This window comes from Mesoplodon densirostris, chromosome 10, assembly GCF_025265405.1.
Source record: "Mesoplodon densirostris isolate mMesDen1 chromosome 10, mMesDen1 primary haplotype, whole genome shotgun sequence".
NCBI classification, from domain to species: Eukaryota; Metazoa; Chordata; class Mammalia; order Artiodactyla; family Ziphiidae; genus Mesoplodon; species Mesoplodon densirostris.
Genome location: NC_082670.1, coordinates 70,601,749 through 70,621,811, shown reverse-complemented (window position 1 = coordinate 70,621,811; position 20,063 = coordinate 70,601,749). Strand labels below are relative to the sequence as shown.

At 43.2% G+C, this 20,063-nt stretch overlaps 1 protein-coding gene across 1 annotated transcript in view; it reads left to right on the top strand.

Moving 5' to 3' along the window:
* Positions 1-368: 368 nt before the first annotated feature.
* The window catches only part of PRKAR2A (protein kinase cAMP-dependent type II regulatory subunit alpha), a 78,273-nt gene continuing 58,578 nt past the window's right edge, over positions 369-20,063 (top strand). The window contains exon 1 of the mRNA XM_060109689.1: positions 369-873. Within this exon, the coding sequence (XP_059965672.1) occupies positions 621-873 (253 nt within the window). The 5' untranslated portion in view covers positions 369-620. The remainder of the gene's footprint in view (positions 874-20,063) is intronic.

Genomic DNA, 20,063 nt, shown 5'->3' with positions numbered 1-20,063 from the left:
GCCTCGGAGTCAGCTTGAATGTCCCCCCCTAAAGTGGGCCCTCTTGTTTTCCACCATAGCCGGAACCACACCGCGGTGGTGATGTGCATGCTTGCATCTGGCTCTTAGCTGTGTCCCTGGAGCCTAGTAAGGGCTGGCAAACGGTTGGATCTTAGAGTGTATTGAAATTAGAAATGAAAGGTAAGACGCAGTAACGACGCCGCTTAGCGGGTAGACCACTCATTTCCTGCCCCTGGACCAGAGACTGCCGGGGCAGCCGGGCTGGCGGCCGGCCCACTGGCGCACGCGCACTGAGGGCCGGCGCTCGGCGGGAGCGCGCACGCCCGCGGCCGCGTGCGTCACTACCCGGGCTCCTGCCCCGCCCATCCAGCTAGCCCGCTTGTCTGTGCCTGGGGCGGCGGCGGCTGCCTAGTGACAGCGGCGGCGGCACCAGGCCAGGCGGAGCAGTGTAGGGTGGTGCAGCCCGGAAACGCACACCTGGACAAAGGGCGGCGCGGCGCGAGGAAGACCCGACCTGGGTCGCGCGTGAGGGGACCTCGCGGACGTGGGGCGAGAGGCCGGCGTGAGGGAGCGTCCAGGCGGTGGCCGCCGGCGGCCGGGTCCCGCCTGCCGCCGCCGGCATGAGCCACATCCAGATCCCGCCCGGGCTCACAGAGCTGCTGCAGGGCTACACCGTGGAGGTGTTGCGGCAGCAGCCGCCCGACCTCGTCGACTTCGCGGTGGACTACTTCACCAGCCTGCGCGAGGCCCGCTCCAGAGCCTCCACCCCGCCCGCCGCCCCTCCTTCCGGCTCCCAGGGTCTAGAGCCCGGCCCTGGCCTTGTCGCCGATGCGATCGCGGACAGCGAGTCGGAGGACGAAGAGGACTTGGACGGTAGGCGGAGGGCTGGGCCGAGGTTCGCGGTGGGGGGGACGGAGGGAGCGGTGCCGAGGGTCTCTAGAGACCCAGGAGGGGCTGCTGGGGGCCAGGCCCTTAACACTGGGCCGTGGGACCTTGGAGCCCTCGAGCGGAGTTTGTCCGGATTCCCCCAGCCGCCGGCGTGAGCGCGGCGTGGGCCACTTCCAAATTGAGCTCGGCGGTACTGCGAGCTCTAGAACGCACAGAGCGAGTTGCGAGGTTCAGCTCGAGGGAAACGTGCGCGCTTTCGGCCCGCGTGCTGGCGCGGGGCCCGAGGGGCGTGGAGCCCATGGCCGCCTCGCCTCGGCTGGAGACCCTTCACGCAGTTTCGTTCAGAAGAGAACATTCACATCCCCTGATTCGTATTTCCTAACCAGGACGGTAACTTTGGAAATAATTCATTTTGTGAAAAGTTAATTGTGAAAAACTTTAAGCATAGACAAAAATAGGAAAGGTGAAATGAACCTTCTATATGCCAATACCCACATTACACAGTTGGAATATCTGTCACAAATGTTTCATTTGTACCTTTTTTCTCCTTTGCTGAAGAATTTTAAAGCATATCCTAGTATTTCACCCTTGAATACTTGAGTATGCATTTCTTAATGTTGACCCTGGGTATATATATATATTTTTAATTTGGCTAAAATGATTGGATCAAATTTGGTGGGGGTAAACAATAACTTTTTTTCGCATATGGGGTGCAGGAAAGAAGACAAGTAACACTTGTACATCTGATTTAAGCAAGATTGTCAAAAAGCATTTCCATTTTCCGTGATTGCTTCAACATAGGCTTTGTCAGTTTAATAGAATTACCCTACTTTTGAACAGCCAAAATTTAACAAAACAATGAAAACATTTGAGAGGCAAAGTTAGAGTCTTAGTGTTATTGGATCATACAGAAAAACCCCCCAACAACCTAGTTCTGAGTTGAATCCACATTCAAGTTAGGCTGGCAGAGAGTTAATTATTGGTCATCGCTGTTGGACGTTGTAAGCTTCAGTGTTCTGGACAACTTCCCTAAGTTTATTCATGCTAAGAGTGGAGATTTCTCTATCTTGTTTCCCTTGACTTAATGCACATTAAATTATGAGTTTTTCATCTTAAACCTGGAAATCAGAAATTATCTTCCAAATCTCTGTCACAGAATTGCTTTGTGGTCTAAGACAAGCTGTGGAACCTGTTTGATTTTAAATTTACTTATCTTTAAAATAGGGTTCGTGACAACAATCTGACAACAGTCTCAACAATTTCACTGTCATAACAATAAATCACAAAGCTGTAACTTGCTTTGCAACAATTTTTATTTACACAAAACATTAGTGTTTTAGCTATTAGTCCCAGATGAGTAAAACAGAGTTTACAAGTTTTATGTTATGTCTTCATTCTTTGTCATCTTTAATATCTTTTTCAAAGTTGAATTGACTTAAATCTTTGTAACCCTGTGCTTTATTTTATTGGTATTTAAATTTTTTGTTTGTTTAAATTTCTTCAGTGACTGTGCTAAGTATATTATAGAAATCAACACAAGGTGAACTTCTATTTACAAATAGTAACTTAAAAATACATGGCACACAGTGAGATACCACTTCACACCCATGAGGATGACTATTATGAAAAAAACAAAGAACACTTGAGGGTTCTAATTCCTCCCCATCCTTGTCAACACTCATTATCTTTATTATTATGGCCAGCCTAGTGGGTAGGAAGTATTATAGTACCTCACTGTAGTTTTGCTTTGCAGTTCTGTAATGATGTTGAGCATCTTTCCATGTGTTTGTTGGTCATTTGTGTATCTTCTTTGAAGAAATGTCTATTCCGAGCCTTTGTCCTTTTTTTTTTTTTTTTTTTTTTTTTTTTGCGGTACGTGGGCCTCTCACTGTTGTGGCCTCTCCCGTTGCGGAGCACAGGCTCTGGACGCGCGGGCTCAGCGGCCATGGCTCACGGACCTAGCCGCTGCGCGGCATGTGGGATCTTCCCGGACCGGGGCACGAACCCGTGTCCCCTGCATCGGCAGGTGGACTCTCAACCACTGCGCCACCAGGGAAGCCCTGTCCATTTTTTAATTGGTTTATTTGTGTTTTTAGTATTAAGTTGTAAGTGTTCTCTGTATATTCTAAATAAATCCTTTATCAGATATATGACTTTAAAATATTTTCTGTCATTTAGTGGGTTGTTTTACTTTTTTTTTTAATATAAATTTATTTATTTATTTATTTATTTGGCTGTGTTGGGTCTTAGTTGTGGTACATGGGATCTTTGTTGCAGTATGCAGGATCTATCATTGCAGTGTGCAGGCTTCTCTCTAGTTGTGGTGCGCGGACTCTAGAGCACGCGGGCTCAGTACTTGCGGCGTGCGGGCTCTCTAGTTGTGGCGTGCGGGTTTTCTCTCTCCAGTTGTGGTGTGCGGGTTTTCTCTCTCCAGTTGTGGTGTGCGGGCTCCAGAGCGTGTGGGCTCTGTAGTTCTGTGGTGGCTCCAGAGTGCGTGGGCTCTGTAGTTTGCTGCACAGGGGCTCTCTAGTTGAGGCGCGTGAGCTCAGTAGTTGCCCTGTGGAATGTGGGATTTTAGTTCCCTGACCAGGGATCAAACCTGTGTCCCCTGCATTGGAAGGAGGGTTCTTTACCACTGGACCACCAAGGAAGTTCCACTTCATTCTTTTATATGTGGATATCCAGTTGTTCCAGCACCACTTATTAAAAAGACTATTCTGGGACTTACTTGGTGGTGCAGTGGTTAAGAATCTGCCTGCTAGTGCAGGGGAAATGGGTTTGATACCTGCTCCTGGAAGATCCCACATGCCTTGGAGCAGCTAAGCCTGTGCGCCATAGCTAGTGAGCCTGCGCTCTAAGCCCGCGAGCCACAACTACAGAGCCTGTGTGCCACGACTGCTGAAGCCTGTGCACTCTAGAGCCCACGTGCCCCAACTACCAAAGTCCTTGTGCTCTAGCACCCGCGTGCTGCAACTACTGAAGCCTAGAGCACGCCTAGAGCCTGTACTCTGCAACAAGAGAAGCCACCACGATGAGAAGCCCGTGCACTGCAACAAAGAGTAGCCCCTGCTCACTGCAACTAGAGAAAGCCCGCACGCAGCAACGAAGACCCAACACAGCCAAAAAACCCCAAAAAAAACAAAAAAATTAAAATAAAAAGACTATTCTTTCCCCATTTAATTGTCTTGGTACTCTTGTTGAAAATCAATTGACTGTAAATGTGAGAGTCTGTTTTGAACTCGCGGTTCTGTTCCATTGATCTATATATCTGTCTGTATGCCACTACTACACTGTTTGATTACCGTAGATTTGTGGTAGTTTTGGAATCAGGAAATGTGAATTCTCCAACTTTGTTCTTTTTCAAAGTTGTTTTGGCTATTTGCAGTTCCATATGAATTTTAGGATTAGTTTGTCAATTTCTGCAAAGAGGCCATCTGGGATTTTGACAGAAATTGCATTGAATTTGTAGGTTAATTTGGAGAGTATTGCCTTTTTACAACGTTAAGTCTTCTGATCTATGAGTATGGGATGTCTTCCCATTTATTTAGATCTTCTTTAATTTCTAAATTAAAGAACTACAAATGTTTGATTGGTTCAATATGGCGGAGTAGAAGGACATGCTCTCACTCCCTCTTGCGAGAGCACCGGAATCACAACTAACTGCTGAACAATCATCGACAGGAAGACACTGGAATTCACCAAAAAAGATACCCCACATCCAAAGACAAAGGAGAAGCCACAATGAGACCGTAGGAGGGGCACAATCCCAATAAAATCAAATCCATAACTGCTGGGTGGGTGACTCAGAAACGGGAGAACACTTATACCACAGAAGTCCACCCACTGGAGTGAAGGTTCTGAGCCCCACATCAGGCTTCCCAACCTGGGGGTCCGGCAAAGGGAGGAGGAATTCCTAGAGAATCAGACTTTGAAGGCTAGTGGGATTTGATTGCAGGACTTCGACAGGACTGGGGGAAACAGAGACTCCACTCTTGGAGGACACACACAAAGTAGTGTGTGCATTGAGACCCAGGGGAAGGAGCAGTGACCCCACAGGAGACTGAACCAGACCTACCTGCTAGTGTTGGAGGGTCTCCTGCAGAGGCGGGGGGGGGGTCTGTGTCTGAGGACAGGGACACTGCCAGCAGAAGTTCTGGGAAGTACTCCTTGGCATGAGCCCTCCCAGAGTCTGCCATTAGCCCCACCAAAGAACCTGAGTAGGCTCTAGTGTTGGGTCGCCTCAGGCCAAACCACCAGCAAGGAGGGAACCCAGCCCCACCCATCAGCAGACAAGCGGATTAAAGTTTTACTGAGCTCTGCCCACCAGAGCAACAGCCAGCTCTACCCACCACCAGTCCCTCCCATCAGGAAACTTGCACAAGCCTCTTAGCCTCATCCACTAGAGGGCAGACAGCAGAAGCAAGAAGAACAGTTCTGCAGCCTGTGGAACAAAAACCACATTCACAGAAAGATAGACAAGATGAAAAGGCAGAGGGCTATGTACCAGATGAAGGAACAAGATAAAACCCCAGAAAAGCAACTAAATGAAGTGGAGATTGGCAACCTTCCAGAAAAAGAATTCAGAGTAATGATAGTGAAGATGATCCAGGACCTCGGAAAAAGAATGGAGGCAAAGATCGAGAAGATGCAAGAAATGTTTAACAAAGACCTAGAAGAATTAAAGAACAAACACACAGAGAGGAACAATACAATAACTGAAATGAAAACTACACTAGAAGGAATCAATAGCAGAATAACTGAGGCAGAAGAACAGATAAGTGACCTGGAAGACAGAATGGTGGAATTCACGGCTGCAGAACAGAATAGAAAAAAGAATGAAAAGAAATGAAGACAGCCTAAGAGACCTCTCAGACAACATTAAATGCAACAACATTCACATTATAGGGGTCCCAGAAGGAGGAGAGAGAGAAAGGACCTGAGAAAGTATTTGAAGAGATTATAGTCAGAAACTTCCCTAACATGGGAAAGGAAATAGCCGCCCAAGTCCAGGAAGCGCAGAGAGTCCCATACAGGATAAACCCAAGGAGAAACATGCCGAGACACATAGTAACCAAATTGGCAAAAATTAAAGACAAAGAAAAATTATTGAAAGCAGCAAGGGAAAAATGACAACAAACAAGGGAACTCCCATAAGGTTAACAGCTGATTTCTCAGCAGAAACTCTACAAGCCAGAAGGGAGTGGCATGACATATTTAAAGTGATGAAAGGGAAGAACCTACAACCAAGATTACTCTACCCAGCAAGGATCTCATTCAGATTTGATGGAGAAATCAAAAGCTTTACAGACAAGCAAAAGCTAAGAGAATTCAGCACCATCAAACCAGCTCTACAGCAAATGCTAAAGGAACATCTCTAAGTGAGAAACACAAGAGAAGAAAAGGACCTACAAAAACAAACCCAAAACGATTAAGAAAATGGTAATAGGAACATACATATTGATAATTACCTTAAACTTGAAAGGATTAAATGCTCCAACCAAAAGACACAGGCTTGCTGAATGGATACAAAAACAAGACCCATATATATGCTGTCTACAAGAGACCTAGGGACTTCAGACCTAGGGACACATACAGACTGGAAGCGAGGGGATGGAAAAAGATATTCCATGCAAATGGAAATCAAAAGAAAGCTGCAGTAGCAATACTCATATCAGATAAAATCGACTTTAAAATGAAGAACGTTACAAGAGACAAGGAAGGACACTACATAATGATCAAGGGATCAATCCAAGAAGAAGATATAACAATTATAAATATCTATGCACCCAACATAGGAGCACCTCAATACATAAGGCAAAAGCTAACAGCTCTAAAAGAGGAAATCAACAGTAACACAATAATAGTGGGGGATTTTAACACCTCACTTACACCACTGGACAGATCATCCAAACAGAAAACTAATAAGGAAACACAAGCTTTAAATGACACAATAGACCAGATAGATTTAATTGATATTTATAGGACATTCCATCCAAAAACAGCAGATTACACTTTCTTCTCAAGTGCGCATGGAACATTCTCCAGGATAGATCTCACATCTTGGGTCACAAATCAAGCCTCAGTAAGTTTAAGAAAATTGAAATCATATCAAGCATCTTTTCTGACCACAACGCTATGAGATTAGAAATCAATTACAGGGAAGAAAGATGTAAAAAACACAAACAATTCATAACTAAATAACCAAGAGATCACTGAAGAAATCAAAGAGGAAATCAAATAATACCTAGAGACAAATGACAATGAAAACACGGCGATCCAAAACCTGTGGGATGCAGCAAAAGCAGTTCTAAGAGGGAAGTTTATAGCAATACAAACCTACCTCAAGAAACAAGAAATCTCAAATAAACAATCTAACCTTACACCTAAAGGAACTAGAGAAAGAAGAACAAACAAAACCCAAAGTTAGTAGAAGGAAAGAAATCATACAAATCAGAGCAGAAATAAATGAAATAGAAACAAAGAAAACAATAGCAAAGATCAATAAAAGTAAAAGCTGGTTCTTTGAGAAGATAAACAAAATTGATAAACCTTTAGCCAGACTCATCAAGAAAAAGAGGGAGAGGACTCAAAACAATAAAATTAGAAATGAAAAGGAGAAGTTAAACAGACACTGCAGAAATACAAAGCATCCTAAGAGACTACTACAAGCAACTCTATGCCAATAAAATGGACAACCTGGAAGAAATGGATAAATTTTTAGAAAGGTATAGCCTTCCAAGACTGAACAGGAAGAAATAGAAAATATGAACAGACCAATCACAAGTAATGAAATTGAAACTGTGATTAAAAATCTTCCAATCTCCAAACAAAAGTCCAGGACCAGATGGCTTCACAGGTGAATTCTATCAAACATTTAGAGAAGAGCTAACACTTATCCTTCTCAAACTCTTCCAAAAAATTGCAGAGGAAGGAGCACTCCCAAATTCATTCTATGAGGCCACCATCACCCTGATACCAAAACCAGACAAAGATACTACAAAAAAAGAAAATTACAGACCAATATCACTGATGAATATAGATGCAAAAATCCTCAACAAAATACGAGCAAACAGAATCCAACAACACATTAAAAGGATCATACACTATGATCAAGTAGGATTTATCCCAGGGATGCAAGGATTCTTCAATATACAGCAGTCAATCAATGTGATACACCATATTAACAAATTAAAGATGCAGAAAAAGCTTTTGACAAAATCCAACACCCATTTATGACAAAAACTCTCCAGAAATTGGGCATAGAGGGAACCTACGTCAACATAATAAAGGCCATATATGACAAACCCATAACAAACATCGTTCTCAATGGTGAAAAACTGAAAGCATTTCCTCTAAGATCAGGAACAAGACAAGGATGTTCACTCTCACCACTGTTATTCAACATAGTTTTGGAAGTCCTAGCCATGGCAATGAGAGAAAACAAAAAAAATAAAAGGAATACAAATTGGAAAAGAAGAAGTAAAACTGTCACTGTTTGCGGATGTCATGATACTATACTTAGAGAATCCTAAAGATGCCAACAGAAAACTACTAGAGGTAATCAGTGAATTTGGTAAAGTAGCAGGATACAAAATTAATGCACAGAAATCTCTTGCATTCCTATACACTAATGATGAAAAGTCTGAAATAGAAATTAAGGAAACTCCCATTTACCATTGCAACAAAAAGAATAAAATACCTAGGAATAAACCTACCTAGGGAGACAAAAAAAGACCTGTATGCAGAAAACTGTAAGACCCTGATGAAAGAAATTAAAGATGATACAAACAGATGGAGAGATATACCATGTTCTTGGATTGGAAGAATCAATATTGTGAAAATGACTATACTACCCAAAGCAATCTGCAGATTCAATGCAATCCCTATCCAATTACCAATGGCATTTTTTGCAGAACTAGAACAATAAATCTTAAAATTTGTATGGAGACACAAAAGACCCCGAATAGCCAAAGCAGTCTTGAGGGAAAAAAACGGAGCTGGAGGAATCAGACTCCCTGACTTCAGACTATACTACAAAGCTACAGTAATCAAGACAATATGGTACTGGCACAAAAACAGAGATCAATGGAACAAGACAGAAAGCCCAGAGGTAAACCCACGCACATATGGTCAACTAATCTATGACAAAGGAGGCAAGGATATACAACGGAGAAAAGACAGTCTCTTCAATAAGTGGTGCTGGGAAAACTGGACAGCTACATGTAAAAGCATGAAATTAGAACAGTCCCTAACACCATACACAAAAATAAACTCAAAATGGATTAGAGACCTAAATGTAAGACTGGACACTATAAAACTCTTAGTGAAAAACATAGGCAGAACACTCTTTGACATAAATGACAGCAAGATCTTTTTTGATCCACCTCCTAGAGTAATGGACATAAAAATAAAAATAAGCAAATGGGACCTAATGAAACTTAAAAGCTTTTGCACAGCAAAGGAAACCATAAACAAGACGAAAAGACAACCCTCAGAATGGGAGAAAACATTTGCAAACCCCTTCATTTAGGGTTTGTTTTTTTTGTTTGTTTTTTTTTTTGCAGTACACGGGCCTCTCACTGTTGTGGCCTCTCCCGTTGCGGAGCACAGGCTCCGGACGCGCAGGCTCAGCGGCCATGGCTCACGGGCCCAGCCGCTCCGCGGCATGTGGGATCTTCCCGGACCGGGGCACGAACCCGTGTCCCCTGCATTGGCAGGCGGACTCTCAACCACTGCGCCACCAGGGAGGCCCTCATTTAGGGTTTTTAATGAAAGGTGCATTTAATTTAATGAAGGGTGCATTACATAGGCATGATTGATTAAATCATCAAGGATGAACTCAATCCCTCAATCCCGATGGTCCCTCCCTGTAGGTCAAGGTGTAGGGCTGAAATTTCCAGCCCTCTAATCACAGGGTTGTTCTTCTCATAACCGGTCTTCATCTTTCAAGTGTCACCTCATTAGCATAAACTCAGTTTGGTTGAAAGCAGCTTATTTTGAATAACAAAAGACTCTCCTCTCACCTCTATCACTGAGGAAATTTCAGAGGTTTTAGGAGCTCTGCCAGGAATCTGGGCCAAATATATATTTCTTGTTATATCACAATATCAGACTGGGAAATTAAAAAAAAAATTTTAATTTTTATTTTATATTGGAGTATAGTTGATTTAATTGACATATAACGTATTACTTTACAGTATATGACATAATTTCATATATGTATATATTGTAAACTGATTAATTAACATTCATCACCTCACAGGTAAACTTTATTGTGATGAGAATTTTTTTTTTTTTTTTTGTGGTACGTGGGCCTCTCACTGTTGTGGCCTCTCCTGTTGCAGAGCACAGGCTCCGGACGCACAGGCCCAGCAGCCATGGCTCACGGGCCTAACCTCTCCGCAGCATGTGGTATCTTCCCGGACCAGGGCACGAACCCATGTCCCCTGCATCGGCAGGCGGACTCTCAACCACTGCGCCACCAGGGAAGCCCCTGTGATGAGAACTTTTAAGATTTATTCTATTAGCAACTTTCAGATATACAATACAGTATTATTATTATTTTTAAATTTTATTTATTTTATTTTTGGCTGCGTTGGGTCTTCATTGCTGCACGCGGGCTTTCTCTACTTGTGGCAGAGTGGGGGCTACTCTGTTGTGGTGTGTGGGCTTCTCATTGCAGTGGCTTCTCTTGTTGAGGAGCACAGGCTCTAGGCGCGCAGGCTTCAGTAGTTGTGCCACGTGGGCTTAGTAGTTGTGGCTCGTGGGCTCTAGAGTGTAAGCTCAATAGTTGTGGCGCATGGGCTTAGTTGCTCTGCGGCATGTGGGATCTTCCCGGACCAGGGATTGAACCCTTGGCAGGCAGATTCTTAACCACTGCACCACCAGGGAAGCCCCTTTGGTGTGGTTTTGATTTGCATTTCTCTAATGACTAATAATGTTGAACATCTTTTCATGTGCTTGTGGTCTATTGGTATATCTTCTTTGGAGAAGTGTCTATTCAGGTCCTGAGTCTATGTTTTAACTGGGTTATTTGTCTTTTTGTTGTTGAATTGTAAGTGTTCTTTATATATTTTGGATATTAGTCTCTTACCCGATATGTGATTTGCAAATATTTTTCCCATTTTGTGAGTTGTCTTTTTACACTCTTGTAGCACACGTTTTAAATTTTGATAAAGTTCAGTTTATCTGTTTTTTTCTTTTGTTGCTGTACTTTGAGTTTCATACCTAGTCTGCTTTTTCTGTGTTTCTACCCTAGCTCTCTTCTTTTCCTTGGACAACCACAGAAGTTTCTTATCTCAAATGCCTTGCTCTCTCTAATTCATTCTCCACCCAGTAGCCAGGGAGATTTTTTTTTAAATGGAGACCAGATCATATCAATCTTCAGTTCAAATCCCCTCATTGCAAGTGGAATGGAATTCACATATCTTCCGTGGTTCACGCAGTCCTGCAAGATTTGATCCATATTTTTCTCTCTAACTTCTCTCTCTAGCCCTATCCATCCTTGCCTGCTACGCTTGTTGCCCGGCTCTCTCTAAGTAGTCTGTGATTGCTGTTGGTCCTTCCTGAATCTTTCATCTGTGGCTCTGACCAGCTGGCTCCTCTTCATTTAAGCCTCAGCTTTAGAGAGGCTTTTCCAGATTGCCCTGCCTAGAGTGGGTCCCTCTGTTGTTGGGGTTCAGTAGCACCCCATGTGGTTACATTAGAGCTCAAGTAATGATCTAGAATTCTTATTTGTTTTTTGTTATTTTTCTCTCAATAGAACAGAAGCTCTGTGAGGATGGGGAATTTTCATTTTCTTTGTTTTGTCTTCAGCACTTAGCATACAGCCAGGCCTATAATGTATACTTAAAAAGATCTTGTTGAGTACATGAGTGAGTTTATGACTGAGGAGCTGATTTTGGAGACTGCTATCACAGAGTATATTGTGGGAGCACAGAGATGGGAGCTAAGGTAGGAACTAACTGGGCGTCAGTGGTGTTGCAAGCAGTGAAGAGGTCAAGTTGGGTAAGGCCAGTGTTGAAACGATTGGACCCAGCTGTAATTCCAGGGACAGGATTAGAGGCTTCAGTGGGGTTGTGGTAGAAGAGGTCAGGTGCCAGTGGGTCAGGGAGTTTGTGTGTGTTTGTGTGTGTGTGTGTATGTGAGAGAGAGAGACAGGGAGGGAGGGAGGGAGGGAGACGGGGGCTGCAGAAGACTCAGACAAAGAATGGGGAGTACATTTTGAAGAAGTAAAGAAAGGACCTAGTGGTAGCTTGAAGAAGCACAGGTATGAGGGAAGGTCTTTGGTTTTGTTTTATTAGGTTAGAGTCACCATTAGCATGTTCACATGCAGAGGGAAATGAGCCAGTGGAGAGGTAGCATCTGATGGAGCAAGGTCCTAGAATGGCAGGTGGAGAGGTGGCTTAGAATGGAGAGAAAAACTGGGGACATCTCATATTCAGAAACTGGAGAGGAGTGTTATTTGCTTTAGCTGTTATTTAATTTAAAGGGTAATTTAAGGTTTTACTTCTTTTATTTATTTATTTATTTTTGGCTGCATTGGGTCTTCATTGCTGTGCCCAGGCTTTCTCTAGTTGCAGCGAGCGGGAGCTACTCATCGTTGTGGTGCGCGGGCTTCTCTTTGTGGTGGCTTCTCTTGTTGTGGAGCACAGGCTCTAGATGCACGGGCTTCGGTAGTTGTGGTGCGTGGGCTCTAGAGCACAAGCTCAGTAGTTGTGGCGCACGGGCTTAGTTGCTCCACGGCATGTGGGATCTTTCTGGACCAGGGTCAAACCCATGTCCCCTGCATTGGCAGGTGGATTCTTAACCACTGCGCCACCAGGGAAGCCCTAAGGTTTTACTTATTTGTGCCCTTGATTCAAGGCCTTGTCTTTTACTTACTTGAATCTCATAGAGGTGAATATTTAAGCTAAGGGAAAACAGTATAGAGGTTTTTCAAAAATTTTTAAATAGAACTACCATATGACCCAGCAATTCCACTTCCAGGTATTTTTTCAAAGAAAAGAAAAACACTAATTCAGACAAATAAATGCACCGCTACACTCAAGGCAGCATTATTTACAAGATAAGGATGCAACCTAAGTGCCCACTGATAGGTGAATGAATAAAGAAGATGTGGTATACATTCACAGTGGAATATTACTCAGCTAAAAAAGAGAATGAACTCTTGCCATTTATGACAACATGGATGGACCTAGAGGGTATTATGCTAAGCAAAACAGACAGAGAAAGACAAATACTGTATGATTTCACTTATATGTGGAATTTAACAAATAAAACGAACAAATGTATTAAAACAGACTCATAGATACAGAGAACAAACTGGTGGTTACCATAGGGGAGTGAAGTTGGGGGATGAATGAAATAGGTGAGGGAGATTGAGAGGTACAGACTTCTAGTAATAAAGCAAGTAAGTCACAGGGATGTAATGTACAGCATAGGGAATATAGTTAATAACATTGTAATAATTTTTTATGGTGACAGATGGTAACGAGTTACCATGGTGATCATTTTGTAGTATATAAATATATTAAATTACTGTGTTGTATGTCTGAAACTAATATAATATTGTAAGTCAATTATACTTCAAATTAAAAAAGATAAAAACATGTGGTCTGCTAGGGCTGTACTTGCGTATTATATCACAATAAGTTTTTCTCATGTATTTTTTTCCTGTTTAGTGTAAAATTTAGTGTATGACTCTGGAATTTTAAAAAAGGTAGGCGTGTTTAGCTTGTAATTTTTCTTTTGCACTTGAGGTTCCATTTAAATGAATTTAAGATTCAAAAATAGATGGCTTGGGCTTCCCTGGTGGCGCAGTGGTTGAGAGTCCGCCTGCTGATGCAGGGGACATGGGTTCGTGCCCCGGTCTGGGAAGATCCCACATGCCGCGTAGCGCCTGGGCCCGTGAGCCATGGCCTCTGGGCCTGCGCGTCCGGAGCCTGTGCTCCGCAACGGGGGAGGCCACAACAGTGAGAGGCCCGCGTACCGAAAAAAAAAAAAAATAGATGGCTTGAGTTTTTCTTAGTCCAAGACCTGATATCTGCCAGGGAATTTGTTAACAACAGTTTTGAGATGTGATACCCACAAGATACTGTATGTGAAGACAGTGACTAGTGATGTCAGAATTTGGATGAAGATTTTTTGGATAAACCAGTGGCTGGAGAATTATTGTTCAGTTTGTAGTGTTATAATTAAACACTTTTTTTGAGGCATACATTATTTTTAAACAAAAGTAAAATTATGATTAGAGGAGAATTTGCTTCATGCTGTAAATAGATATATTTATCACGTTTTATCATGTTCTTGATGGCTCTTTTCAGAAAGATTATTGAATCTTTTTTGTTTGGTGACTCCATGATCATTAACAGGGCAGCTGATTTGTCTTGCCATCACTAGACCAAGTGTCCAGTGCTCAACTAATGGGTTGGTTTCTCAACCAGAAAGAGAAGCCCCATCTGGTTGGTGATGCTCCAGGGTTTTTTTCTAGCAATCTGTAGATAATTCTCAGAGTATGGTTCAATTTAATGCATACCAAATTGTAAAAATGGTGTATAAGTCTAGTAGATGAGTGGTATCTGAAATGCTAATAAGTGAGAATGGGATTTAGCACCCTAAAATGAGTGGTCTTGCATATCTTTTTAAATGCTTGTCTTTATTTTTGTAAGTTGGCTAGGGAGTTTTCACAGTTTGTTTTTGTTGAATAATAAAGAATGTGTCTGGCCTTTGTCCCAGATTCCTGGCACAGAACTTCTAAAACTCTTAGAATTTCCCAAGTGATAGGAGTGTTTTTGTTTTTCATGAGCCTTCTTGGATCATACCTGAGTTTATGTTTATGAGATGATTCAAGATGGGGCCTGGTCACCAGAAAGACTAACCATATAATCAGAACACTGGGGCTTTGAGCCAATCTGACCTCTGGGGAAAGGTGAGGGGCTGGAGATGGAGGTTAATCTCGTGGCCCCTGATTCAGTCAATCATATCTATGGAATGAAACCCCAATAAGGCTCTGAACATCAGAGCTTGGTGGAGCTTCCTGGTTGGTGATATGCTAGGAGGGTAATGCACCCTGATTCCTTTTTTTGGGGGGGCTGCATCGGGTCTTAGTTGCGGCACATGGGACCTTTCGTTGCGTCACGTGGGCTCTTTTTGGCGTGTGGGCTTCTCTCTAGTTGTGGCATGCTAGCTTCTCTCTAGTTGTGACGTGCGGGTTTCTCTCTCTCTAGTTGTGGCACGCGAGCTCCAGGGCGCGTGGGCTCTGTGGTTTGTGGCCCACGGGCTCTCTTGTTGAGGCGCCTGGGCTCTGTAGTTGTGGTGCCACGGGCTTAGTTGCCCCACAGCATGTGGGTTCTTAGTTCCCAGACCAGGGATCGAACCTGTGTCCCCTGCATCGGAAGGCGGATTCTTTACCACTGGACCACCAGGGAAGTCCCTGATGCACCCTGATTCTATGAGGAGAGGGCATGGAAACTCTGTGTTCAAGACCCTTCCAGACCTTGCCCTATGTGTATCTTCATTTGGCTAGTCCTGATTTGTATCCTTTCTAATAAAACTGTAATAATAAGTATAGTGCTTTCTAAAGTTCTGTGAGTTGTTCTAGCAAATCAAATCTGAGGAGTTGTGGGAACCTCTGAATTTGTAGCCACTTGTTCAGAAATGTTGTTGGCCTGTGGACCACCAAAGTGCAACTGGAGTAAGGACAGTCTTGTTGGGAACCATGTCCTTGAACTATGAAATCTGATGCTACTCTGGGTCATTAACATCAGAATTGTACTGAAGTTCACCAGTTGGTGACAGAATAGTTTTATATTCCTGTTATAATTCAACTTAAATTGGTGGCCAGAAGTGAGTTGATGAGATGATGTACCCAAGAAAGGGGGCATGGCTTTTAGTCCTTTCCAGCCCGGGTAATAGGCAGTCATTCATTTAGCCCATTTACATTTAGTGTCTGTGTATGACAAGGTCTGTACTAGACAAAAAGTGGTAGGAAATTCCCCATCCCTACAACTTAGGAGCTTTTTATGTGATGTAGTAGACACATGGGATTTTTGTGTGCTGTGATAGAGAAGGAATGCTCAGCCCTTGGAATGGCGCTGTCTTCTTTAACAGGACATTGGGGCTGGGTTAGAGATGGGTCTTCTAGGCAGTGTGTACTTTAGGACCAGAGAGATGTCCAGTGTACTAGTGTGGATGGGGACAGGGGGTTGTGGGTGCCAACGGTTGTTTCAGAATAAGTGACTGTGTTTACTGGCTGGAAGTATGTGTTAGGGCAGTGCTTTTGCAGAGTGGTAAATGGACCACCTGTATAAGAATTACCCTATCCACCAAGGGGGGAAAGTGGCTGGGGGGTGGTGGTGGTGGGATGAATTGGGAGATTGGGATTGACATGTATACACTAATATGTATAAAATAGATAACTCGGGCTTCCCTGGTGGCGCAGTGGTTGAGAGTCCACCTGCCGATGCAGGGGACACGGGTTCGTGCCCCGGTCCAGGAAGATCCCACATGCCGCGGAGCAGCTGGGCCCATGAACCATGGCCACTGAGCCTGCGCGTCCGGAGCCTGTGCTCCTCAATGGGAGAGGCCACAACAGTGAGAGACCTGCGTACCGCAAAAAAAAAAAAAAAAAAAAAAAAAAGATAACTAATAAGAACCTGCTGTATAAAAAAATAAATAAAATAAAATTCAAAACTTCAAAAAAGGGCCTCCCTGGTGGCGCAGTGGTTGAGAGTCCGCCTGCCGATGCAGGGGATACGGGTTCGTGCCCCGGTCTGGGAGGATCCCATGTGCCGCGGAGCGGCTGGGCCCGTGAGCCATGGCCGCTGGGCCTGCGCATCCGGAGCCTGTGCTCCGCAACGGGAGAGGCCACAACAGTGAGAGGCCCACATACCGCAAAAAGAAAAAAAAAAACAAAAAACAAAAAAAACAAAAAACTTCAAAAAAAAAGAAAAGAATTACCCTGTCCACTGGTTCCCCCGTCCCCTTACAGAAATGCTTGTTTTCTTTCCTACTTTTTTTCTTTCTTTTTTTTTTTTTTTTTTGCGGTACGCAGGCCTCTCACTGTTGTGGCCTCTCCCGTTGCGGAGCACAGGCTCAGCGGCCATGGCTCACGGGCCCAGCCGCTCTGCGGCATGTGGGATCTTCCCAGACCGGGGCACAAACCCGTGTCCCCTGCATCGACAGGCAGACTCTCAACCACTGCGCCACCAGGGAAGCCCTATAGGATCTTTCTTGATCTCTCTCTTTTTTCCTTTGAAGCTTATTTGTAGAATAAAGTTTATTTTGTAGATTTTTTTCACAATGTACAGTTTGCTGATTGCATCCCCATGATGTTTGTATCAAAGTTCCCCATCCCCGGGCCTCCCTGGTGGCGCAAGTGGTTGAGAGTCCGCCTGCCGATGCAGGGGATACGGGTTCGTGCCCCGGTCTGGGAGGATCCCATATGCCGCGGAGCGGCTGGGCCCGTGAGCCATGGCCGCTGAGCCTGCGCGTCCGGAGCCTGCGCGTCCGGAGCCTGTGCTCCGCAACGGGGGAGGCCACAACAGTGAGAGGCCCGCATACCGCAAAAAAAAAAAAAAAAAAAAAAAAAAAAAAAAAAAGTTCCCCATCCCCTGTTTTTCCTCTAATTTCATAATTGGCACTAGAGCAGTGGCTTTCAAATGAGGTTCCAGGATCAATAACATCAGCATCATCTGGGAAACTTATTAGAAATACAGATTCTTGGCTTCACTCCAGGCCTGTTGAATCAGAAACTCTGAGGAAGGGGCCCTGCAGTCTTCTAAATGATTCTGATGCACCCTAAAATAAAGTTTGAGAACCACTGCTGTATAGGCTTGATCAGATTCAGGTTTGTCCCTCTCCCACCCCACTCCCTTACCCCCACCAGCTATTTCATGGCTGTTTGTGTGTTTTCCATTAGAAGGCACTTAAGGCTGACTGGTCTCTCATTTATGATGCTGATGTTCATGTTGATCATTGCCTAGGCTATATCCGTTAATTCACTGAGGTTGCAAATGGCATTGTTCTAATTGTATCATTCCTTCTTTTTTTAAAAAAATATTTTATTTATTTATTTATTTATTTGGCTGTATTGGGTCTTAGTTGTGGCATGTAGGATCTTCATTGCAGCATGTGGGCTCTTTCATTGCAGCACGTGGGCTTCTCTCTAGTTGTGGCACACGGGCTCCAGAGTGTGTGGGTTCAGTAGTTGCAGTGCACAGGCTCTATTGTTGTGGGGTGCAGGCTCCGAGCGTGGGGCTCAGTAGTTGCAGCACGTGGGCTCTCTTGTTGAGGTGCACAATCTCAGTAGTAGTGGTGTGTGGGCTTAGTTGCCCCACAGCATGTGGGATCTTAGTTCCCTGACCAGGGATCGAACCCATGTCCCCCGCATTGGAAGGCAGATTCTTAACCAGTGGACCAGGGAAGTCCCTCTATCATTCCTTCTTCATGCATAAGCTGGAAAAACTTCCCCTCATTAACTCTTAGGTTACCCTGTGGAATAGTTTGTTCAGAAAAGGCAGGAAAAACAATGAGTCCTTGCTTTTATCTACCTGTTTTCAGAATAAGTTGGTTCTCTAGCATCTGCCAAAAATGGCAAATGAAGTCATGTAACAAATCAGTGTAAATTTAAAGATTTAACTGTATTTGATGTTTTATCCATTGTCATTTTGTTCTTATTTGATGCTCATATTATCCTATCTTTGTGTCATGGGAACCTCTTCAGGTTTTCTCCTAATTCCTTTTGACATGATCCTAGCAGTCTTTTACAGTGTCCTTGATTTCTGGTAGAACATTTTCCAGTCTTGTTACATGTTTAGCTCCAGACCAGGAATTAGCAATGTCTTCAAGGAACCCTTTTTCTCTTTAGACAAAAATAGTAGAGATCATAAAATGCATGGTAGGGCTGCTCTTTACTCCAGAGGTTAGTCATATTTCCAATTTAAACTCAGGACTATAATGCTTTTACTCAACCTAATGTATATCCTTTAATGCCAGAAATCCCAGTATTCAGTAACACAATTACTCATTTTCTTTATCCCATAATGCCCACATAACAGTCTCAGAATCGTAGACTAGCAGTATTATTTCTGAAAACTATTTCTTCAGTGCTTGCTATCTTTAGAGTATACCCCGCTAGGATATCCAATTAAAGTCATTTGAAATAGTTCTTTGTGTGATTCTCCTCCCAATTAAATATACAGTTAGTTTGCTTTGTGTTTTGGGCATTGCTTTTTCAAATTTAATTTTATAATTATGTAAAATATTTACATGGTTCCAAAGTCAACCAAATAAGGTATATTCAGAGAAGCCTGACTTCTACCCTTGTAGCTTCCACCTGATTCCCTCCACTGTAGCAGTGATTTTCATCCTTGGGAGCTTTTTAAAAATACTGATGCTCAGACTCCACATCCAAGCAATTAATTCATAATTTGGGAGAGGAATTGGAGGAGAGTGAGACCCAGCCATCAGTATTTTTTACAAGTTCCCAGGTGATTTTCAGGGATAGCGAAAGTTAAGTGAAGAACTACTGACATTTAACTTTTTAAATAAAATCTATATCATTCCATTTAAAAACACACACACACAGAGACACAAATGGGATGCATCTATTTAGATTCCTTTCTCTCTTTCTTAAACATAAGGAACTATACTGCTACACTCTTTGGTGAACAGCATGACCTGGAAAGCAGCTGTAGCACACTGTGCATTTAACCAAGCTCCCAAGCTGCCCTGCAGCTGCTAAAGCTGGAGAATGCCAACGTGATAGATGTTAACGGGACTTAAAGAAAAGCAACAATTCAGTAATTTTTCTTCTAAAATATATTTTTAAAGTATAAAAGTAAGAAATTGTAAACACATATATGTATAATTCTAAAAATTAAGAATCCTGGGACATCATGAACACACATGTGACTTGGGATCTGCATCTTATTGCATGATTCAGATATACTAACTGGCATGGTCTGTGCTTTCCATTTAATTACATGCTAGTCTGTGACATGTCTTGTGTTCTCATTATAACATGAAATTTTGTTTGTAAGAAAGAGAAAATGGCTTAATTTTTCTAATCTGTTTTTTTCATTCATTTACAAAGGTTTTTTTTTTTTTCATCCATTACTGATGCCGTTTTTTCCTCTCTGCTCTAATCCAAGCATTCAGTAGATATTGTGAGT